The sequence below is a fragment of the Lithobates pipiens genome, unplaced genomic scaffold (genome assembly GCF_037356315.1).
Source record: "Lithobates pipiens isolate NorthernLeopardFrog02 unplaced genomic scaffold, aLitPip1_a1.2 Scaffold_22, whole genome shotgun sequence".
Lineage (NCBI taxonomy): Eukaryota > Metazoa > Chordata > Amphibia > Anura > Ranidae > Lithobates > Lithobates pipiens.
The window spans coordinates 83,443,549-83,459,250 of NW_027507784.1; the positions used below are offsets into that span (position 1 = coordinate 83,443,549).

The 15,702-nt window shown below is 44.6% G+C and overlaps 1 protein-coding gene across 1 annotated transcript in view; it reads right to left on the bottom strand.

The window, feature by feature from the left end:
* ZRANB3 (zinc finger RANBP2-type containing 3) overlaps positions 1–15,702 on the bottom strand; it is a gene marked incomplete in the record, with an annotated part of 393,324 nt that overhangs the window by 20,557 nt on the left and 357,065 nt on the right. The window contains 1 exon segment of the mRNA XM_077447813.1: positions 4,741–5,110. Coding sequence (XP_077303939.1) covers positions 4,741–5,110 — 370 coding nt within the window.

Here is a 15,702-nt window from a genome sequence, read left to right on the forward strand (position 1 = left end):
AAAACTGCATTGATTACTGTAAAAAATTCACTGGCAGTGAAAGAGTTAACCACTAGGTGGCGCTGTAGGGGTTAAGTGTGTCCAAGGGAGTGATTATAACTGTGGGGCTGTGTGTGACACGTCACTGATCAGCGCTCCAGATTACAGGGAGCAGAGATCAGTGACAGTGTCACTAGGCAGAATGGGGAGATGCTTGTTAACATTAGCATCTCCCCGTTCTTCCTCACCGTGAGATGATCGCGGGTATCCCTGCGGACACCGGGTCCGTGGGACCCACGACCGCGAAGCTCCCGGCAGGCACACGCCCGCCTCTTACAGGGCAACATACAGGTATGTTAATCTGCCTGTATGTGCCCTTCTGCCAAAGTATATCTGCGCGAGGCGGTCGGGAAGCAGTTAACAACATTGCTCAGCCGCTAAAACACAAAAAAACTAAAAATGAAAAGAAACTTTTTCTTTCTGTTTCTTCATCTGAAGATCAAAGGGATGAACAAATGTTCCTCTGTTTAATCTCTTAATAACCCTTAATTTACTCTAATCAGCCTTGACTAACTCCCTATTCTCCTTCATTTAATTATAATTTGCCTGCTTTTTTTTTTTTGATTATGTTTATTTTATAAACGATAAACAATGAAAACTTTTTTTTTGTTTGCTTTGTTAGTGAATAGTTTTACACATATATATTAACATATATTTACACATTTCACATTGAAAAAGTGCTAAATTAAAAAAAAAAAAAAAAAAAAAAAAATCTATTTAATTTGTAAATCACTTTTCAATGCTTTGTACCATTGCTGATAGCTGAAGTGAAAACAAAACATTTGCGGTAGTTATCGGTAATTGGTATCAGCGAGTACTAAAAAAAACAAAAACCTTTAGGGCCGGTTCACACTGCAGGCGATGCGAGGCGACACGGACTTGCCTCGCCGCGACCTGCCGCGACCTCAGCGGCAACTTGCAGATGACTTCTGTATAGAAGTCAATGCAAGTCGCCCCCAGGTCGCCCAGAAGTAGTACAGGAACCTTTTTTCTGAGTCGGAGCGACTCGAGTCGCTCCTCTCAGAACGGTCCCATTGTACAGAACTGGGGCGACTTGCGAGAGCGCGGCGAGGCGAGTCGTGTCGCCTCGCATCGCCCGCAGTGTGAACCGGCTCTTACTCGCAAAAAAATTGGTATCAGTGCATCCCTACCTAAAACCTTAGAGGAACTTTACAAAGAATAACTTCAAGTAAATGACTGTAAAGAGTCCATATAGTCCATAATATAGCCCCTTGACGGCAGCCCAGTGAAGACGAGAAGCAACTCTTGGGGTGGCTGAGGGAAAAAGCACAGAGGCGCCACTCTAAGTGCAGTATAGCAATGAGTTTTTAATGAACAGATTTTGTATACATACAAGAGTGGAATTAAAACAGGCCTGAAGAAGGAGCGCATGCTCCGTAACGGATCGCCTATTGGTCCGCCGCTAACCCGGAAGTGTCATCATCCCCCGGCTCCCTGTGTGTTCGAGGTCCAGGAAACGTCGGTGAACACCGCCGCAACCCGCTCCACTTCACCATCCAACAGCCACGGATGGGCTCCCTTCACAGACGTTCTACCTGGCTATACTTGACATGGCTGTTTTAATTCTACTCTTGTGAGTATGTATACCAAATCTGTTAATTAAAATCTCATTGCATTACTGCACTTAGAGTGGCGCCTCTGTGCTTTTTCTCCTCACTAAACAAAGGAAAAAAAGACAAAAAAAAAATGTTGAACAAAAAAAGCGTCTTATTTTCGCTTTTAAAATTGTCTAAATAATTAATATTTCTCTTTCACTAATGAGGCTGCACTGATTGGCAGCACTGGTGGGCACTGTAGGGGCTGCCCTGATGGGGCTGTACTAATATATGGCACTGACTGGCAGCACTGATGGGACTGCACCGATAAACAGGACACTGATGACCAGTGCCCTGATTATAAGTGGATTGCCGCTTATCCGCTCTCCTCTCTCATTGTCAGTGTGGGGACAGGATTGCCAATAATGTGGAAATCCTGTTTACACTGTGATTGGACATAGTTGGTCACGTGGTAAAGAGCCACTGTGATTAGCTCTTTACCCCAATCTGTGATCAAAAGTGTGCGAAGGACACATCAATCACAGATCACTGCAGATGCGCACCACAAAGGGCGTGTGGGAAGGGAGATGATGGGAGAACATCATGCGACGCCCTCCCAGCACTGTGCGAACCGCGCTGTAATCACCAATCAGCTATAGCGCGGCCTTGAAGAGGTCGAAGTGCAACTCCTGGAATATTTCATTTTTAGGCTTCATGCACACAGGATGTTTTGCAAACTCTCCTAGAAGCCTTTCCTCCTGGCAGCAGCGTTTTGTCAGAAAAAAAGCCTGACACTTGTAAAAGTATCTAAATCGAGGGTCAGCAACCGGTAGATCGCAGACAGGTGACTGGTAGATCTCGGGCTGGGCTTGCTGACCCGCCATTCCAGAGGATCAAACAGAGTGCAATGCAGTGGGACTACTTGTAATGTTGGAGCTGCAGCAGGGAGCAAGAGCCACATAAGCCAATGTCTCCTCTCCTATGTGAAGCGCCGGCTCCTGTCCTATGTGGAGTGATACCAACTGCACCTTCACCTCTTATGCCAGGTAGCTGTCTGTCTTCAGAGTGGTGCCAGCAGCAGGAAATGGCTGGCATTTGTTATGCCTAAAAGTGAAAAATGATAAACACTTTTAAAAAAGAAATAATGGCATTGCAAAGCGTTCCGCCCGTGATCCAGAACGCCCAGGTGTGAATGGAGCCTAAAAGTATAACTAAAGGTAATGGAGAGAGATTGGAACACCTGTCTGGTTTGTATTGCTGTCTAGGCCCCCATTGGGGAGAGTCACCCTATTTATCCTGGCGACGGCTCCCACCAAAAGTGGAAGAAAAGCTCAAATTCTGGGTTGTCATCGGAACAGGAATGGGGACAAGCAGGGATCCCCTCACATTGGAGAGACTGTGCCTCTCACTTCCTGTTCGGATATGGGACAAGAAGTGCAGGGAAATCTACCCAATGGGATACAGATGGCAAAAAAAAATAATAACCGACAGAGGTTATAGTCCTTACCTTACTCTATCCCAGTGGTCTCTAACTTGCAAGCCTTTGCTTGTCTTTATCCAGCTCAGCAGGCACTATTCTAAATTCTGATACAAGGTACTATTCCTCCCACTGACACCAACAATGGTACACTGTTCCTTCCACTGACACCAACAATGGGGCACTGTTCCTTCCACTGACACCAACAATGGGGCACGATTCCTCCCACTGACACCAACAATGGGGCACTGTTACTTCCACTGACACCAACAATGGGGCACTGTTCCTTCCACTGACACCAACAATGGGGCACTGTTCCTTCCACTGGCTCCAACAGTGGGGCGCTATTCCTCCCACCGGCTCCAACAATGGGGCGCTATTACTCCCACCGGCTCCAACAATGGGGCGCTATTCATCTCACATGGCATGTGTATACCACAAATGACATTCTGCTACTCCTTCTGAGTATTATGATACCACGTGTGGGACTTTTCCACAGCCTGGCCACAGAGAGGTCCAACATGCAGGGAGCACCATCTCGTGTTCTAGGTGCATAAATTATACATCTAACTTGACTACCTATTACACTTTTGAAGACCCTGGAGCACCAGGACAATGACACTAATGTGGCACTAATGACAGATGGCACTAATATGTGGCACTGATAACAGATGGCACCAATACGTGGCACTGATGACACTAATACGTGGCACTGATGACACGTGACACTGATAACAGATGGCGCTAATATGTGGCACTGATGTGCCACTTATACTTGGCACTGGGGACAGGTGGCAGTGAAATGTACTGTGGGCACTTTATTTTTCGTGGGTTTTTTTTGCACTCACCGCTGCAGCCGTTGGTCTCTCCCTCCTCACACGCAGTCTCTGTGTGAGGAGGGAGAGCCGGCAATGAGACATGATCTCATATGTTTGCATATGAGATCATCTCTCATTGGACACTTAGATCGTGCTGTAAACTAACGCTGTGATTGCCCATTTACAGCGATCTGTGACTGGCTGTGTACAAGATACACGGCCAGCACAAAATTTCCCTGATGCGCGCTTCATGGAAGTAAAAAGGGCGACGTCCAGGGACGGCCTCTCGAAAATTGGTGCCCGCACTGTAGCCGTCTTTTGGCTATAGCGCGGGCGCCTAGTGGTGAAAAGCTGTTGTGTGTAAATGAAAAATGCACAATGTATTATTAAAACTGCATACCAAATAAATGACCTTATATGTTATATGATATATATATATATATATAAATATAAATATATATACACACATATACAAAATTTAGGCAAGCAAATTATTTACAAAATTATTGTCCAGTTAAGCGGTGCTGCTAAATTTTGCCTGGGCATCTGGGGTAAAACACATATCTGAATAAGGCCCTAGATCAGTGATGGTGAACCTTGGCACCCCAGATGTTTTGGAACTACATTTCCCATGATGCTCAACTACACTGCAGAGTGCATGAGCATCATGGGAAATGTAGTTCCAACACATCTAGGGTGCCAAGGTTTGCCATCGCTGCCCTAGATTGTCTAAATTTTGGAATGTCTGCCTTTCTGGATTATGTAAAGAGACCAGTCTAAAATAAAATCAAATTTTCTGTAAGTTGTCCCTTTAATGTTCTACTCACCAGACATTTGCTTCTTATCTTACCTGGTCTATTGGCAGCTGTGCCATCCAGGAGCTCTGGAGCAACATCTTCCTCTGGCTCCTGGGTGCGTCCCGCACACTCAGGTACAGCTCGTGCACATTTAAACAACACTGTTGGCACACGCCGTGCTCGGTTTCAAAAACCTTCGCCCTCATGTAACTTTGATTGGAGCGGATCAGGAAGTCATCGTGGCATTTTTGTGAGCAAAAGCGTGAATCCCAGACTGGAGTCCAATCTTGCGCCTGGGGGCAGGGCTCCTGGCAGTGCAGGCACAGAGGGTTCCCAGCATCGTCCAGCACCTGCAGATAACCTTGCAGAGCAGCATTTTCCACCCCTTCGTCTGCCTGGGCCCCGTCTACTCCGTTTTGAGTCCTAAATTTGGAAACATAGTTGGAGAGGGATGAGAAATCGCAGGAGAGATGTAAACCATTCTGCTTAAATCGGCCTGCATAATAATCACTGTCTTATTACGACGTCACACTGTGAAACTAATAAGAGGCATAAAATGGTACAGGAAGCAAGATCAAGGATAAATTGTTCGTTTTGCGATATTGTGGTTCTCGCCCATCGTGCTCCTTCCATTAAAGTCTCCATCCATTTGTTTTTAACACAGTCTTACTGGGAGGCCCCCCCTCGTGCTCCCGCTTAATGTGCACATATTGCATAGTCTGTGAGCTATATTTACACTCGTAAAACAAGATACACTGATAAATTATTCATTTACACTTTGTAAACAGTGAAAGAAGAGACGGATTGACATTAATTTTTCAAGTGTTCCTGGTATTGTTTATTAGTTAGGGAAAATCCACTAAGCATATGAAGCCTAAAAATAGTGCATTTTCATTTAAAGGCCGACTTCATCCAATAAGGTTGCTTCAATTTGGTGAAGGCACCGATGCACTGCCATTACTAAATTTGTATCTGTCCCAGCTCCTCCACTTACAAGGCCATAATTGGATCCAGCTCCCATTCCTTGAATCCCTAATTCTACATTATGGAAAATTCACTAGGACATCTACTTCGTGTCCCTATGCTCCTTGCCTCTAATTTTCTCAAACTTAGTATACTAGAAAAAACAAAGAGAAAAAAAAAAAGAAAAAGGAGGGAACATTATTCTACACTCCCTTTAAAACTAGGAGCCCAATCATGAGATGACTATAACAGCCAATTATAGCACTTTGCACAGAGTGAGGCACAAGGCTCATTGGCAGACAGCTGGAGCGGGTAAAGTTAAAGTCCAACAAGTAAAAAAAAAATTACAAAATAACGTAGGTTATTAAATGTGAAAAAAAAAATCTAAATCAAATTTTTAGCTTATTATAACAAAAATTAAGCAATGTATGTGCTAAATCCATGTACCAAAAACTAATTTTGTTTATGTACTTAAAAGGTAAAAGTAATTCAGGAAAATAAATTAGAACGATGCTAAAGTTACCCATAACACATTTGCGCTGCTTAATGCAGAACTCCAGGAATAATTGAACATGATGGACTTACTGTGGGCCAGCTTGGTAAAAACACAATTCTACACATGCCGTTACTGTACGCAGTTCACTGCATTCGCTATATACAATAAGTAATTTCTTCTTCCGGAGGGGTAGGAGCATCTTTCCTTTGCTGCTGGACACCAAAGAGCATTGCTGTTGTGGAAATGTTTATTAATATATATTGTCAGATGTCTTCCAGTGTCAGTTTTGCTGTAATACGCTCATGCGAGCGTGTTCACGCATACACAGACGTTGGTGGAAGACCATTGGCTGTGGAAACCTTCCCTTGGACACGGCAGATTTGTTTGCTCTTTTTAGGGATGATCGTTCATGCTTCGCCAAGGGACTGGCCACCTCATGGTGACTCCTTTAACACTCCAAACAGGCAGATCTGCGTACATGGGAATCATAGCATAACCATAAAACATTATGGCCCACTGAGCCATGATAGAGTATGACTCGCTTCATTGGTAGCAGTGAAAGTGTGCAACACAATCGTGTTCAGAGCCCTGTAAGTAGTGTTCAAATTGTAAGACACTTTTTGTCTCACAGGATGCTTGCTGCATGGCTATGCACACGACCGTATGCACACGTCACTACTGGAAATCTGTTTGAATATATACATTTGTGTAATTGGTTCTTTTGAAAGAACACAAGTGTCTGATTGGCCGATTCTGAAGCCACCACCTTCCTTTGTTATTCATGTTTACGGAATAAATAAAAGCAGTAGAGCATTCTATGGTAGGATTCTGCGAAGTTCAACGTGATACCAGCATCTGTGTCTGTGTTACATGAAGATATACAAGCGCGCTTTTCCCGGAGAAGCTTGAAATTTCCAGGACAATGGCCACTCAGAAACCTCCTTGGATTTTTGTCAGTCAATACTAAGCAGGTTCTGATTGGCCAAGGTGACGTCATCTGCCCTTCTTTTCCACCTCAAAAGACACAATCCCCCCCCCCTCAAATGGGACTTTAAATAGCACTATGGAAGATAGCATATATGAATACCAATGTTTAAAAAATAAAAAAGGTTTATACAATATTCAACAGTTGATAAAACATAGTCATAGAAAATACAGCATGTATTTGGGTAATCAATCACTGTTCTCCAATGATACAAGTGTCTTCTGTCAGCTGATGCGTTTCAGAGAGAACAAATATCCTTCATCAGTGGTAGAGACAGGATCATATTTACTTATGCATAGTCGTACACTGTTAAAATCACGCGTTGTTTCTTGATACTGCCTGGTTGCTCGGGGTAAGGTGCATTAAAGAGGGAATTAAAGGGGAAAAGGGCCACAGCTGGCCAGAAACTTTTTTGTATCAACTATAAAAAGGATTAAACAACAACAAAAATCAGTTTCCATTTTTAATTTTTCTGTTGCTTCGGCGAGTTGGCCAGTCCTGGTAATTGGAATTCTGCTGGTGTGTGAAGACTCTACGTAGAGCCGGTTCCCCAGGCAGTAAATTCTCAGTAAAAGTTTGTGAAATGTTTTGCTGACTTCACTTCAAACTGAACAGCTTTATCTTTTTCATTACGGCGTCTGTGCCAGGATATTAGTCTGAATTTCACAGCTCCAGCAGGTCAGTCCTCTGCTCTCCCGATCGTTATTAATATAGAGAGCAAAGTTCATTACATGGAGGACTGAACAATTAAGACAATACCGACATCCTTACCGCCACTGCTCACCGCAAACCATGGCAACACTTAACACACTTAGAGTTTCTTATTTCCCGTGCTGGGAACTAACCAGCTCATACCCCGATTCTTCCTAGATCTCAACTCTCTTTGTTGACTGTTAAAAGGAACCAACTTGATCAACTTAATTATATGCAACCCCAATCACTAAAATCTCAAGCTTTACCATGTTCAAAGTTGTGGGCAGGTAGGCTCAATCTTCCACAAGTGGTGGTCATGTAGTAATGTTTGGCACTTCTAGATCAGAGACCATAGCTTAATATGCTCTGTGACCATGGTAAATGTTATCAAAGACCCCAAAATAACTTTACTTAATGAATATGTGAAGGGGCGACCCCGCCATTCGCAGACTCTAATTTATTTTATGTTTCTGGTGGCCAAAATTGCTATCACCACTGCCTGCAAGAAACCTGTGGTTGAAACCCTTGGATTCAAGATCTTAAAACTCCTGTACAGTGAGTACTCTGGTGGGTATCGAAGGTGCGGACAGAGTGGAGATCTCGATTTCAATTTTTTTCTTTTACTCATTTCTTCATCTTTTTATCCTCTTCTTTTCCTCCCCTTTATTTCTGGCTCTACCTGCTCTGTCTGTTCCTTGAGGATGGTTGGATTTGGGGAGCCCCCTTTCCCTGTTTCTATTTTTAATTCATGTATGGTTAGCGGGCCAAGTTTTGGGTTTGTTGGCAACCGCTATTCTCTTAACCACTTAGTATCCAGGCCAATTCCGACCCTTCGCTCTTACATGTAAAAATCTATTGTTTGCTAGAAAATTACTTAGAACCCCCAAACATTATATATATTTTTATCAGAGGCCCTATAGAATAAAATGATGGGTATTGCAATTTTTTGTGTCACACAGTAGTTGTGCAATGGTTTTTTAAATGCAGTTTTTTTGGAAAAAATACACTTTAATAAATAAAAAAATCACAATAATAAAACCCAATGTTTTTGTATAATGTGAAAGATGATTTAATGCCGAGTAAATGGATACCTAACATGTCACACTTTAAAATTGCGTCTGTCCGTGGAATGGCGGCAAACTACGGTGGTTAAAATTCTCCTTAGGCGACGCTTTAAATGCCTTTACAGGTTACCAGTTTAGAGTTAGACAGGAGGTCTGGTGCTGGAACTCTTGGTTTCGCTCTAACATTCCCGCCAATACCACACGTGTGGTGCGATCACTGTTTACATATGGGTGCGGGAGTAACACGTGCGTTGGCATTTGTGCGTAAGCACGGAGATGCTTTAAATTTTATTTATTATTATTTTATACACTTTATTTTACTTATTATCTTGGATTAACTTTATTGCTATCACAAGGGATGAACAACATCCATTGTGACAGCATGGGCCTTGACAGATCCTCTTTGTGGAGAGGTCGGGGGTCTAATAGACCTCTGGCCTCCAATGCAGCTGACCAGACACAGATCGGTCTGATCGGCTGCTTTCCTAGCTGCTAATGGCCAGGTAAACAAAGAGGCAGAACTGTAAGTGACGACATACTCTTCGCTTCCAGTTTCTGGGGTCACCGAGAGGGAGGAACAATGTAAGTTCCTCTCTCTTTTCCTGTGCAGCCGTCGCCCCCGGGCACACCGATCCCAGGCTCCGCGATTGGAAAGTAGAGACCAGTAAAGCCATTTAACTCACTTCTGCTAGAAACCGAATCTCTGACTGAAAAATTCCATACTGAGATGGCGCTTGGAGGTGCAGGCATCATGCCGGTATAACCGCTTCAGTCCATGGACATCCGACGCATAGGAAGTAGTTAAGTTTGCAATGTTATTGCAAATCCTACTGGTGATCTTATGACTGTCAGTACGAATTTTGACGGTTTACGATTGTTGTCATTTCCAAGTTAATACTGTATGCCGCCTGCGTCATGGTTTTGCACTTTGTTGACTCTTAGATGATTCAGCCTGGTGGTTGGGTCTGAAGGTATTACCCTTATACATACTGTCTGGACACACATATAGTTGCATAGGGATTGATATACTTTTTCCTTATATGTTTTCATTGGGAGTGATAGTGCCAGTAACAATTTGTAAATCTTAACTTTTGTGTCTAGTTGTCCCTTCTGTTTATGAAGTTTATTTTTACATTGACTTTGAAGTTTATTTTTAATATGAACTTCTATGTATATCTATTTTCACCGTATCTCTATTTCCATTATTATTTTTTTATTTCTATTATTTTTCATTCTTATTTGTCATTATTATTTATTGTGAGATGAATATTCTAAATAGGAGTTTTATAATGGCTGCTTTTTCCTCTTTTTAAAAAAAATTATTTGTATTATTCAATCTTTGACATCATATACAAATATAGATAGGTAGAATTCATAAGGGCAGTGAGGAGTTAACAGTTCCACTCAATCCGTTTCCTAGTCCTGCCTTTTCTCCACCAATAGGGTATTTAAGTGCTTTGTTTGTCGTTCCCTGTGATTTTGATAAAGGGCATGCGAACGAAACGCGTAGTCATGTCAATAAACAAGCCTGCGTTTCACGACGATTCCTGGTCTCTTCCCCTGGCAGGAATCGCCCGACTTCAACGCAAGCACGTTCCATCCACGGCTAGGCTCTTTCTGCTTTCAGGCACAGGCTGCCAAGGTCAGCTGATCTGTCCCTCACATGACCAGTGTTGGAGACATCACAGCAAAATGCTTTTCCAGGCTGTGAGCGGCCATACAACATCCTGCGTCCTGCGGCAACTTGAGCTATGTGCCGGTTCGTTGTTCCACCTCCAGCAGAAGGTGGATCCCACACGATCCTACCCCCTTTTGGATTTCATCCAGGACAGCACAGTCATTGGCACCCCCCGTGCCCCACTGCTGGCACCTTTGCCGTCGATTGCTCCTCACTGCCATGGTGACCTGCAGTGATATCGTAGGCTCGGTTTAATTTTCATCTATTTACTGGTATTTTTTTTAAATGTTTTAACAATGCAATGAAGGAATACATTTGTTTTTTATCACCTTTGGGCCCCACTGAATTGACAGTAACTTTCTTTCATTAACCCATTGAGCACTGACTATCTTTCAAGTCTTAGATGATTCAAGTGAGGCCGATTGTAGGCCTTATATTTGTCAACTACTTTACCTTTGTAAAACACTTCCTAATTTTATATATTTTTAAATCTGAGGTTTTCTTAAGAAAAGATTGCTGGTGATCCTGCCATGAAGGTCCTTGTTCAGGCACTTGCTGTTATACGGTGCCAGTATTCTGTCCTGTCCCCCAGTTGAGGTTTGTGCGCCATTGTTATCCCGACTCATGGCTTTCCAGAGTAGACTACAATTTGGATCTTGTCAAGGTCGTACAAATCCTTACACTTGGCCATTTTGTTCTGCATCAGCTTCAGGGACATGTCCACTTGTTGCCTAATATATCTAACTTATCCACCCCCGTATCACTCTGTACAATCACTGTGAGCAGAGAAATCCTTACCTATACCCATGTAAGAATTGGTAAACTCTAATATAATAAGGGTTTGCTTTTGGATTTAATACCACTTTGGAGATTGCAGAAAATGAAATATACTCCGACTGGACCATTGCAGCTAATCTGTGCAGCTTTAGTTCATAGTCGCTGCTTGTTTTTCACTCACCCTCATAGCTACATCTCTGCCATCTCAGGCTATGCCATCTCAGGCTATTTCCAGCTTAAATGGGTAAGAGCCCCTAAAATAAACTAAAATGATCTTCAGCCCTCCCTTTTATCCAGCACACTGTCTATCAGTACCTTCCGGAGAGCCGGCACCCAGCAGCTTTCATTAATCATTCCCACCAGGTGCTGCCAATCATTCTCCCCAGACCAGTGTCAATCACTCTCACCGGGCACTGCCAGTCCTACAAAACTTTCCGCATAAATAAGCTGCCACTGAAACTTCCTAGGCTTATCTCCAAAGAAACTGTCACACAGAACAATGCCTATCTCTGAAGCCTCAGATGGAAGCTGCTCTGTTATCTATTTCACTTGCTCAGGGCGGCAGCTTCACTTCTTAAAGAGACCCTGTCGCCAACTTAAAAAACTGCAAGTAAAAACACCTAAAAGTCATGAAATTTCAACACTTACTTGCAGTTTTTTTTCCTTTGCATACATTTTTATTAAATTGCAACGTCCTTTTGAACTTGTTGGAAGAATCGACTAGTTGATTCCATGACACAGTGTCCTCCCTCCTTGCACTTTATAGCCCTCTCCACTTCTGGGAGTGTTCAATCACCATCCGTGCTGGCCCAGCTCCTGCACTTTTTAATGTAGCTGCCAGGAGTGAAGTAAAGGGAAATGCTTTCAAGTGTCACTATGAGTCTTCTGGCATCACTATCAAGATGGTAGCACCCAGCAGCAGTCTCAGGCTTTTGGACGTCTACACAAAGGAGACTTTTTACATGTATTCTTACGGGAAGCTTGTTGCTCACTTGAATGATCTGGTGACATGACAGGGTCTCTTCAAGATGCAGAATAAATTCAGTATTACAGCCTCAGAACTAAGAGGTGGCTCATCGAATGGGACTTCAAAAACAAGTAATTAAAAAGAGTAACTTCACTCTCTCAATCAAGATTCACTACTTTTAAAACGTATTCTTCTAGCATTAGTAAATGTATCCATTCAGACACGGCGCCCCAACCTGGCCCTTCCCCCTTTTCCCCCCGATTGGCTTACTGACTGATTGACAGCCACGGGAGCCAATGGCACTGCTGCTGTGTCTCAGCCAATCAGGAGGAGTGTCCCGAGCTGGCTTAGACATTCGTGGACATCGCTGGAGAGAGATGGAGCTCAGGCAGGTATTATGGGGCACTGGGGAGACTGCTACACATCTAAGGTTTTTTTTTTTCATCTTAATGCATAGAATGTAAAGAAAAGGAGAGAAGATGGAAAGGGAGAAGAGAGAAGAAGGGGATGGGAGAGAAGAAGGAGAGAGGAGAAAAAAAAATGCAAGGGGAAAGGGGAGAAAATGAAAGGGGAGAGGAGAAAAAAAAGTGCAAGGGGAAAGGGGAGAAAATGGAAGGGGAGAGGAGAGAAAAATGGAAGGGGAGAGGAGAGAAGGGGAGGGCAGAGGAGAGAAGGGGAGGGGAGAGAAGGAGAGAGGAGAGAAAGTTAAAATGGGAGAGGAGAAAAAATGGAAAGGCAGAGGAGAGAAAAATGGAAGGGGAGAGGAGAGAAGAAGGGGAGAGGAGAGAAGAAGGGAAGGGGAGGAGAGAATGGAAGGGGAGGAGAGAATGGAAGGGGAGGAGAGAATGTAAGGGGAGGAAAGAATGGAAGGGGAGGAAAGAATGGAAGTGGAAGGGGAGGAAAGAAGGGAAGGGGAGGAGAGAAGGGAAGGGGAGGAGAGAAGGGAAGGGGAGGAGAGAAGGGAAGGGGAGGAGAGAAGGGAAGGGGAGGAGAGAAAAAAAATGGAAAGGGAGAGGAGAGAAAAATGGAAAGGGAGAGGAGAGAGTGGTTCTCCCGCTCAGCGCACACAGGGCCGTGATGCGTTATCTAGCGCCAGCGGCCCTCCTATGTGTAGAGAGGCGGGTACACCTTTCTGTTCCCTGCCTCCCCACTCACTTGCGCTGCGAGCCGGTGACCGGGGCGCGGGTCCCCGCCCACAGCCGGCTCTGACGTCACGACACCAGGTATTGCACACCTGGAAGTGACTTCCCCATAGGTTAGCCGACCACGAGGGATCCCTCGCGGCGTCTACCTTGGAGAGACTGATAGCACACTCCAGGCTCGGGACATCCTCCATCTACTGCACACAGTAGTGTGCAGAGGGGGGGGGGGGGGGGGGGGCTGCCGTGCCATCGACTCGGGGGGCGTCACCACCCCTCCCCTCACTCTCTAGCCACTCCCAGATCCACCTATTTATAAACGCCGGCTTTCCCATATGTCAGTCCCACTGCAACACACTCTGCTTGGCTACCCACCTATATCCTGGACACTGGTAAGCTCCTCCAATCGCCTGCTAACTCCACACTCCCTTTTACATTTAATCTGCTGGTCTGCTCACCCCATAAATATGGGGAGACCAGTCTTGGCATTTGTCTCCTTGCTGGGACACATTTTTCCTGCTTACTCTCTCTCTCCCCTCTCCAGGTGCACACAGAACCTGCATATCACCAGCAGGTTTCATGTACCGGACCATATATCCTTCTCTCTGAGTTTGAGTCTGATATACGTCCCACCTACCTCCAGCCCACCAGTTATCTTCGCGGGACGCCAGTTGGTATCCATACCAAGACCTCCAACCTATCCACTCTTGCTACTTGTGGCCATTAAGGTAATCCACCCTAGTACTCCCAACATGCATGCTCTCAGTGCAGTCATTGCACACGCTGATGAGCACTAATGCAATTCACTCCTTTCTCCCTCCATTTTCAATTTTGTAGTCTTTAGATTACCTTTTGCGGGTTTGTGTGAGGGATTTTCCTAGACGCCCTCTGCTGGGAGAAACCCTGTCACAGTTGGTCTGGTGTTCCTGTGGGGGGAGGATCTCCAACGATCGGGCCCTACCTCCTGGGTTTGGACCAATGTGAGGGGGCACAAGGCAGCGGATTTTCTGTCACCTATGGCTCTATGTTTTTATGTGCTATTTATCTGGATGCATTTATGACGAATTGAGCTGTCAATACAGGGTCAGTATAATATACATTCATTTTAGGAATTTATGCTACTATGATTATGTTTTTTGCATCTCCAATATTAGCTATACGTTTTTTTCATGTTGTTTTTTCTTTAAAGATATATATTGTACTTATGCTGATCCATTTCCCTGAAGAAGAGTTAAAATACTTGAAACGCGTCGGAATATATTACCTATATTCACTCTCTATGCTCATTGTTTACTGCATCCCTGCCTTTTCTGTATTTATACACCTTAATTTGTTTCACAATTACATGGGCTGCTTTTTGCACATACAAGTTTATTAACTTTTTTGCAAATAAAACTTTCAAGAAAATATTCAAACCATTAAGTATTTGTCCTTTCCCTAAAAAGTCCCGCAGAGGTAATTCCCCTTGAACATATAAATTATTTGGGATGTGGGTCAGGCCAAATTTAGACCAACTGCAGCACTTTCCCTTTTATCTTGAGGAGAGAAGAAGGGGAGAGGAGAGAAGAAGGGAAGGGAAGAGGAGAATGGAAGGAGAAGGGGAATGGAAGGAGAAGGGGAATGGAAGGAGAAGGGAGACGGAAGGAGAAGGGAGACGGAAGGAGAAGGGAGACGGAAGGAGAGCGAGACGGAAGGAGAGCGAGACGGAAGGAGAGCGAGACGGAAGGAGAGCGAGACGGAAGGAGAGCGAGACGGAAGGAGAGCGAGACGGAAGGAGAGCGAGACGGAAGGAGAGCGAGACGGAAGGAGAGGGAGACGGAAGGAGAGGGAGACGGAAGGAGAGGGAGACGGAAGGAGAGGGAGACGGAAGGAGAGGGAGACGGAAGGAGAGGGAGACGGAAGGAGAGGGAGACGGAAGGAGAGGGAGACGGAAGGAGAGGGAAACGGGAGGAGAGGGAAACGGGAGGAGAGGGAAACGGGAGGAGAGGGGAACGGGAGGAGAGGGGAACGGGAGGAGAGGGGAACGGGGAGAGGGAAATGGAAGGAGAGGGAAATGGAAGGAGAGGGAAATGGAAGGAGAGGGAAATGGAAGGAGAGGGAAATGGAAGTTGAGGGGGATGGAAGGAGAGGGGAATGGAAGTACTGAATGGGAAAGGAAGTGAGAAAGATGCAAAGGAGTTTGGGGAGGATGTATTGGAGTAAAGTAAAACTACTTCTAAAAACAAGCCTTTTGGCAATGTGAAGACTGGTAGT